This window comes from Pinus tabuliformis, chromosome Q (assembly GCF_031772625.1).
Source record: "Pinus tabuliformis cultivar Carrire ecotype Pingquan chromosome Q, CPIR1, whole genome shotgun sequence".
NCBI classification, from domain to species: Eukaryota; Viridiplantae; Streptophyta; class Pinopsida; order Pinales; family Pinaceae; genus Pinus; species Pinus tabuliformis.
The window spans coordinates 1,272,514,674-1,272,524,145 of NC_142296.1; the positions used below are offsets into that span (position 1 = coordinate 1,272,514,674).

Here is a 9,472-nt window from a genome sequence, read left to right on the forward strand (position 1 = left end):
TGAGGTGGTTTGGCCTCTTGAAGCCTTGGTTATTTTTATTTTTGTTTATTCCATGAGATACCACAGTCATGCTTGGAATATGGCATGGGGATGATTGGTTAAAAGAGAGATTTGGTTAAGCCCAATCTATGGTCGGGTGGTACGTGGACGTCCCTGACTTGGTTGGCCTTTTTATATGTTAATATAAAATATTTTTCTATTGTGATATATGAGCATTTGTAGTGATTATGTTGATGATTTTATGGCTGATGTTCTATGGTTTCTATTTTGGTTATATGTTGGCTATATTATGGTTAGATGATGTATTCTATCTATGTCTCTTGACATGTTTTGATAAGTTATTGAATGATTGATGGATGCATGGACTAACAAGTGTTATTGCAACTAGCTATAGAAAAATTAGAGCCTCCTTGGTGATTCTCAGATGAAGATTATTAGTTTATGATCATATATGCATTCATGAAATGTAGCTTACATGTTTTCCATGCAGTGGTCTGGAGGCTAGCCCGAAAAAGTGGCTCAGATCTCAGAGCCATTAGTACTGAACTTGGGAGTTTAGGTCATAACCTCATGGAAGTAGGATTGTGCATGTGGTTGGGGCCTCATAACTGCACTCTTGCCTTGTTGTGCATGTATTTAGGGTGTTAGGTCAGAGAAAAAAAGGTTCCAACTCAGGGATTGATCACTTGGGGTGGTTTTACATCTCCTGAGTGATCTATAGTCCCTGTAGGATGTCAGTAAGTGTTAATTTTTTAGGCTCCACTTCCTTAACTAGAACTTGGAGGTTAGGTAATGTCATAGTGATACTTGTCTCATGTTTACCGGGGAAAGCTTGTGAATTTGGGTAAATGTGGGAGGAGGTGGTTACATCAGGCTCAGACAACTCTGAGGTCATTTTTGGTAAAAAAATATGATGAAGTTTCCTCCCTAGAAATATCTCACTCAAATCTGGGGGCTCTTCCCTAAGCGTATTCAAAGGCAACCCTAATCTACCATTTTAATGGCTCCCCCCCCCCCATTTTCAATCTCTACCAATGAATCCATTCCATATGGACTAAGAATTGCAAGGTTATTTTTTGCTTAAGAGGCTTCTTGATTGTGTTATTTGAGGAATATGAAGATTATCATCAAATTTTATCTAAAGGGCCCTGGTTTTGGGGCAATTTTGGATTGTTTTTAACATCTTGGTTCCCGGATTTTAACCCTTACACAATTGTTATTACCAAGATGCCAATATGGGTTAGGCTTCCTAATTGGTTATCTCACTTGTGGAACTACACAATATTTCATGGAATTGGCGATTCTGTAGGCTGTTATCTTACTGATGTCTCTCATGGGTAGCTTGATGTATACACCTTTGGAAGAATTTGTGTTGAAATTGATATCAGTAAAGGGTGGCCTAACCAAATCAATTTAAAAATTGGTGATTTTCACTAGACTTAGGCTTTGGACTATGATAATACTACTTTTCATTGTCACTTTTGTCATCAAACAAGTTACTTACAAAACTCTTTCCGAGTGTTTAATTCTCAATAGAAGTGGAACATCCACAATTCTATATCTAAAAGTTGGTAGCCCTATTACCCTCCTCCTATGGAGGGAAAGGCCTCTATGTTGGATAAGGACAATGAAGAAACTAATGATGAAATCCATCTGTGGGACAAGGTCCAAGACTGAAGGCCTCAAACATTTCCTTTGATTCCTAGTGTGGACAATGCTCCTTCGGTAATCACAAGGATATTTAATAATAATGCCCCTTTGTAAATATTGATATGAGCTCATGAGTTAGGTTCTTTAGACTTTGAGAGGGAATCTTTTTCAATGTGCAATGATAGTTTTCATATCACTTTGATCGAACTTCCTTCAGAAGGTTACATCAAGGTTTAAAAAATGGAAGGAAAGAAAGGTCACCTTGAGTATCAACCCAAATTTGAGTTATTCTCCTCTCTTGTTGTGTCTTATGTCCCTTTAAATTTACTTTGCTATTCTTTGTACCATTCACATCTGCTTTGATACTACTAGTATAAGGGAAATTGTGCCAAAAAAAGAGACATGATGACAAATAATGTAATTTTTTTATGTTTGATCAATAGAATTTTTAGACTTACAAAAAAATTATTATTATTATTTTAATTTTATATGTGTGTGAGAGAGGAGGTGAAGCTAATATTGAAATATTTTACTCAATATACACATTCAAATTCAAATATTTTATTTAGAGTCCAGATTAAAGAAAAAAATGTTACTAATATTTTTTTTAAATGTTATGTGTTGCTATAATAAATTTTTTTGTAAGCTTAGGTAGTGGACGACTTTATAGTGCACCCATCGACAAATTATTCTATGCTCTGTGAGTTTAATTTTAAAAAGAACATGGATGTGGGTCTTGATTCACTTATATGTGCACTAGTCACCAGATCATTTAATATAATATCTTTGGGTGTAACTGCATGTTAAACTATTATCTCAATGTTAAACCACTATCTCAATGTCAAGATGCCTCTGCCTCCATATTAAGCGCTCATAAGAAAATCACTAAACTTTTTTATAATTATTTTGTTTCTCTAAAATTGCTATAAAATTACATTATTTAATATATCCATTTATTTATGACTAGGATAGATCCATTTTAACTTTGAATATATCAATTGACCAGAATGATCAAATCTCTCAAGATTCAAGTCTCTTTTTGAGTGAAAAATCTCTCAAGTCAAGCCTCTTTTTGAGTGCAAAATCTCTCAAGATGCAAACCTCTTTTTGAGTACAAAACTTGAGGAAAGGGTTGCATCTAGAGAAATTTAGTAGATCACAGGTTAAGATCGATCTATGTTGTTTCTTAATAATATTATTTAAATTTATGTAAATTTCACATATTTTTACATATAATTACATGATTTTTAATTTTTATAATTTAACATTTTAATGTGATATGCATAGCATTGATGATATACATAGATAGATACTTGTATAATTTAGAAAAAAAAAGTTTATTGTAAATAATGAATTTTTATATGTTAATCAATTAAATTTAAGTATGAATGATTTGGTGAATAATTTGTTTTCTAGGTACATGGGTTCAAGTCTCTAGGGACATGATGTAACTCATACGTTGTAGCATTTATGATATGGTTGTCTGGTGTAATCTATAGGGAGTTTGTAATCTATAGTCGTATCTGGTCTTCAAAAAAAATTGTTTATAATTTTATTAATAAAAACTAAATTACAATATAACAAATTGAATTAAACAAATTATTATTTTTATTACTTTTAATTGAGTTAATATTATGTTTTATTATTAAATTTTAATGTAATATCTTTTATATTTAATTGATATTTACATGTTTTATTAAAATATGTTTTAATTTATTTTCAAACACTATATCACAACATTACACATATTAAAAAAAAAAACCAAACCTTTTTTCGAATCAAAATTTATATATATTTTTATATAATCAAAACTCAAATAACTATAAAGTATTCAAATGTTAAAAAAATCAAATACATTATTTTTCATATACTTAAGAAATGAAAAAGAAAAAATATGAAAACCTTAATTTTAAGTGAAATAGATGAAATTGTTTATCATTTTTCATTTATGGGTTTTTTATAAATAAAAATATTTAACAATAAAAAGCCAAAAAACGTATACGTGAATTTCTTATTGATTTTATTATATAATTAAATATATTTTAATTTTATATTTATTCGATTTTTATTTAAAAATTTTCTATCCAACAATTTTATATCACTTTTATTTATTCATTTAAATTAATTTTTTGGGAGGGCGTTTGGACGACACCATTCATTTTAGTGTATTCACTTCATATAAACGCACAAATATACCATAGAACTGTTTCCGTAAATAAAGGGGAAATAGACATTATAATATGTTTATGTGAATATTAGAAAATAAAGGAGAAATAGACATGGTAATATTTTATATATATTATTATTATTATTTGTTTTAAAGTTTTGGTCAAGTTAGATATCAAATTGGTGTATTAGGTTTTTTTTGTTTGTGAGACAGAAGACTTATTTCTGTGTAGTGATTTTGACTATTAAATTTATAAAGACATACATACTCTATTCCATTAATTTTGAACTTATAATTTCTTAAGAAAAAGCACATACTCTTAATTATTAGACCCATTCACACTATATAAACATGGTATTGAAAACAAAAATAAACATTAAATTAATAAATAGCATTCAAATATTTAAGATATAGAAAAAGAAAGATAAACATAAAAGGCTCAATTTCAGCGGAATTATTGAAATGGTTCCCTCTCTAATTCTTCGTTTACAAGCAGATATTAGCAAGAAAAAGCCCTCGGCAGAAGATAAAATCTTCCATGAACTCTCATGGTTCGGGAGAAATAGAATATAAAGCAATACGTATTGTATCACTTTCATCAATAGAAAAAACTACGTAATAACATTTATTCCTGAGCAGAATTATAGACCATAGCAATTTATCTAGATTGCAGATTCTGCAAAGTCAACCGCAATTAACTTTGTTCCATTCCAATTGATTATTGAATCCGAAATCGAGATAAGCCCAAGTTGATCACGAACACTAGGGCGTTGTAATGCCTGCAAAACGGTTGAATTGAAGAACATATGAATAACTATCGCGTTTAAAGGATTGAAAATAAGTAAAACAATACAATTATTTATTTTGATTATTAGATTTCAGAGTAATTATAGTAATCATTGTGATGTTTTTAGTCAATATCATGACTCATTATCGGGAAAAACTATAAAACAAGTTTTTCTGAATAATGAATTATGTTATTGATAAAAAAAATCGAAAACAAAAATAAATATTGTGATTATTTCTGATTTAACAATCAAAATCTTCATTACAAAAATCTCCAAATTATGAGCCACACTTGTTGGCTCGAAACGCGTCGACAAATGGTATTCCATGTGATTTTTGTCGAAAAATCTCTCACAAACGATAATTGTTATAAATTAATAACGAATTTTTGTGTGAAATACATACTCCCACATTGAGTGTGATGAGGAACGCTTCTGCCACAGCTTTCAACGAGGCTAACCACCTTGGATACGTTGATGAGCTTTGCAATTTCAGGAGTAACCTTGGGACAAACGCACCCCAGGTCTGCACTTCTTATGAGACCACAACACGCAGCAGAAGGAGATTTTCCTAACAGTATCGAACTGCAATTGTTCGCTAAACCTTGGACCTCATCCCCACATTTGTCTGCTTCCACATGAATTGCAGCAACCAAGATGAGGCAGATGCATACAAATACAAATCGAAATCTTCTGACATTCGCCATTCTGAAATCCTCTCTACAAAATTCTGATTGCAGAAAAGTTGTGTGTGTATGATTTCATTTGTGTGGAAGAATGGAATGTCATATAGGATTTTGGAGAGAAGAAAACTGTGATCATTAATGATTCACATAGTACCCCACTTTGGAAAATAAATAAATTGTGGACCACGTTTACTTTGATTTTATCGACCATGTGAGATTTCAGTGGGAATCAAATCACACTTTTTTTCTCATGTTGTACATAACCCCCAACATACGGCAGAGGAAAGAGACCCACACGGCCCAAACAACTTTTGTTCAATCCAATTGGGATACCAACTATAAAATTAGAGTGGGTGACATGCTATCTATTGTAATTTTCAATGATTTTCTTTTTCAATGGTTGAAATTATCTAAATTAATATATATGGATAGAAATCTATATTTTTTTATTGGGTGGAAAATTATCATAATTTAGTTGTCAAATCAGTAGTGAGGACAACTATCTCTAGCTACTATAGCGAACGCGCATCACAGTTATTCAAATTGGGTGAAAATTTATTATAATTTAGTTGTCAAATCAGTAATGAGGACAACTATCTCTCGCTACTATCAGCTAACCCTCATCACAGTTATTCTGTAAGGGGGCATGTAGGTTGACTCATCACCCTTATTCAAGGCAAACTACATCACCTAGAATAACCGACTAATAGTTCGTAAGGACGGAGACTTTCACTCCTTCCAAATTTTAAGTCTTAAGCAATTTCCTTATATACTAAAAGATGAACTCTTAGCGAAACAATTTTTTTAAAAACATACTCTAAGCCCAAAGTAAACATCTATAAAATATTTATAAAATAATTTAAATAATTTATATTCATTATTTAAGAAAATAAAAAAAATTATATATTTTCATAATTATTATTTTTTAAATCAATATTTTTTTTTCCATTGACTTTTTATCATTTTATAAGAAAGGAATCACAAGGACTAACTTTATACCCCATCTTTTGAAAAAGGAGCCTCACTTTTTTGAAAAAGGAGATTTGTTATTAATATTAGTGAAGATTTAAAAAAATATCCAATTTTATGATTTTTTTTTAGAGATATCGTTTAATATTTATTTTTTATCTTTTATTAAAAATAAATAAAATAATTTTCCACTTAACACTGACCCATCATTATTTTCGAAAATTTCGCTGTATTAGAATCCAAAAGGAGTACCTAGCGAAGTATGAGGAAGATATTGTGAAAGGAGTACCTAGGGAGACAATCACGTTCAATCACAAAGCATTGACGATGTTAACGAATTGAAGTGCTTAACAATTCCCTAATTTTTTTTCTGAGAGCTTTCAAAGATGCCGATAACTTTCAAGTAAACGTTTTGTCATGAACGAAACTCTCGCTATTTTCGAAATATATAGCTTTCGTTAGATTTTTAAACAAAAGTTTAAATGAAATTTTGGATAACCTCTTTTTCGAGGATATTTTATTTATTTATTTTTATTTGATTAAATTTTCGCGAGGATAATTTTATTTATTTATTTATTCTTAATTTGATTGAATATTAGCCAGAATTAGTATCATGTTATAATCAAAACTACATAAAAATTGAGTAAATTTAAATTTTTTTCCTTTTTATTCTAGGTCCTAATTATATTAGTAAAATAAAAATTAAATGATTTATATTTAAATATGTTTATTATTATTATTTTATTTTTATTTTTTATTTTCTATTTTTTTAAATTTATGAGAATGTTGTATTAATTTTTAATTTTCTTAGTTCTTTAAGTTGTTTTAATAACTTTGATTTTAGAATGTATATTTCTATAACTATTAACATGATGCAGATGAAATTTTTTGGGCTGTTATATGTTATCATTGGTATGTCTAATATTTTGGAAGAATACTTCACCTATTTTCAAGGACATTAAATTTTCTTATGATGAGAAGAGCGTTGGCTTGAATTAAATATAGGAGGAATTAAAATATAGTTGTTAGGGAGGACAAAGATGAAGACACCGTTGATTATAAACCAGCCTAGATCCATCTTAACCACGAATCTATCAAGTGTCGGGAGGGATCAAATCTCTCGAGATGAAAACCTTTTTTTGAGTGGAAAACTTGAGGAAAGGTTTGCACCTCGAGATATTTGATCCCTCCCCACGCTTCATAGATTCGGGGTTAAGATGGATATAGGTTGGTTATATAATATCTATATTTGTATCTATGTGTCTCTTTCTTATTCCCTCTCCCTATCTCACCCCAAACATACACACTCTCTCTCCATATCTATCTATCTCTCTCTCCCTCTCCCTCTTCCCTCCCGCTATCCTCTCTCCCTCACTCTCTCTCCATCTCTCTCTTGTCACTCCCTCTCTCTCTCCACCTTTGTCCCTCTGTGTTTTTCTTCTTTACTCCCTCTCTCCCCCCCCTCCAACTCCATATTTCTCCCTCTCTTTCTCTCCTCTCTCTCTCTCTCGCTTTCTCTCCCACCTCGCTCTATCTCTCCCCCTTCCCCCATCACTCTCTCCCTTTCTTCCTACCAAATCTGTCACTATCTCCCGCCCTCTCTCCTTTTCTTTTTCCCCTCCATCTTTGTGTCTCCCCCTCTCTCTTCCCCTTCTCTCCCTCTCTCTCTTCACCTCTATCTCTCTATGTCTTCGTATTTCCTCCCACTTTATCCCCCTCCAAGTCCATATCTCTCTCTCCCTCTCTCCTCTCTCTCCCCTCGTCTCTCTCTTCCTTCCTCTCTCTCACCTCCCTCTCTCCTTCTCTCTCCCCCTCCTCTCTCTCTTCTTTCCTCTGTTCCCCTCTCTCTCTCTCCCCCCATCACTCTCTTTCTCAGGCTTTGTCTCTCTCTCCACCCTCCAACTCAGTCACTCTCAACTAGCCTCCCTCAGCCCCACCCGCTTTCTCTCTCTTAAATGTGATCCCATTGTATTTTGTTTAAGAAAGTAACTAAATTAGAAAAACTCAATTGGTTGTAAAATGTTAAAGTTATATTTTGGATCAGTCATGTCAAAGAAAATACAATAATGAAAAACTTAACAGAATCATGCACTATCTTTCCTCTAATACTGTTAGTCACCTTGCTTACTCTAATTACTTGGATGCTTAGTTAAGATGGATCTATGTTGGTTCTTAATAATATTATTTATATGATATAAGTTTTTAATAATTATTATTTATATTATATAAATTTCACATGTTTATATATAAAAGTATTCTCATTTTTAATTTTATTAAAAACTTGATTTAATTTCTGTGGGAATAAATCCCCAAGGGATAGCTCACTTGTTTGAGTCTTTAAATTTTGATTATTAATTGATCCAACATTTAAATATTTACACCCATCCTCCATAGTGGGATTTAACGTTTTATGTATCTTTTAACCTTTTTCTCATTACTTTTAACATTTTATTAATTGAGGCAACCTTTAAACATTTACACTCATAACATTTTGTTTATTACTTTTAACTTTTTATTAATCGAGCCAACATTCAAATGTTTACACTCATCTCCTCCCATATCACTTTTAACTTTTAATTATTTTTTTATTGAGTGGACATTTAAAATTGTTTACATACTTACATTACACATACACATCTACCCTATAATTGGCTGTAGAGCGCCTCTGGGCGAATAATAGGAGTTGAAACAAAAAACAATAAATTCAAGTCAACTGGTAAATTAATAATAATTCAATGATTTGTTAAGAGTCAAAACTTAATTAAATAAATTTAATTTAGGTAATTAAGAGTGGTTAAGTTAAATAGGAAAAAATTAAATGAAACCACAAATTGTAATAATAATAATAATTAGATAGATTATTATTATTATTTACGGAAAATTTGAATTAAAGAAAAAATTAATAAATAAAATTAATATTAGAATTAGAAATTGTTTAAGTTAAACTAAATTAATAGAAAAAGTTAATATTTAAAATTATATATATGATTTTATTGAGTCAGTTACCGGAGAATCCACAGTATGAACATTTTTATGCCAATGTTTCAAATCCCAACTGGGATGCATCATCAGGGCTTATGAATGATGATAAAAGAAGAGCCGCTTAGGAGGAAATAAATAATAATGAGGAAATAAATTTTTAAGATCAGCAGAATGTCGGCTGAATATTTTTATTATTGATTTATTAATTAATTAATAATTCATTCGTTTATTTA

General features: G+C 30.8%; 1 protein-coding gene across 1 annotated transcript; it reads right to left on the reverse strand.

Annotated features, from left to right (window-relative positions):
• Positions 1–4,311: 4,311 nt before the first annotated feature.
• LOC149224484 (non-specific lipid-transfer protein-like) lies at positions 4,312–5,356 on the reverse strand. Its single transcript, XM_089383567.1, has 2 exons — positions 5,009–5,356; positions 4,312–4,596 (listed from the first exon to the last, which is right to left on the reverse strand). Exons 1-2 carry the CDS (start codon positions 5,307–5,309, stop codon positions 4,580–4,582), a joined length of 318 nt encoding a protein of 105 aa, XP_089239693.1. The 5' UTR covers positions 5,310–5,356; the 3' UTR covers positions 4,312–4,579.
• Between the last annotated feature and the right edge of the window lie 4,116 nt (positions 5,357–9,472).

Excerpts from the sequence above, each read along its gene's own strand:
- LOC149224484 (XM_089383567.1), bottom strand. The coding sequence starts at position 5,309 with ATGGCGAATGTCAGAAGATTTCGATTTGTATTTGTATGCATCTGCCTC.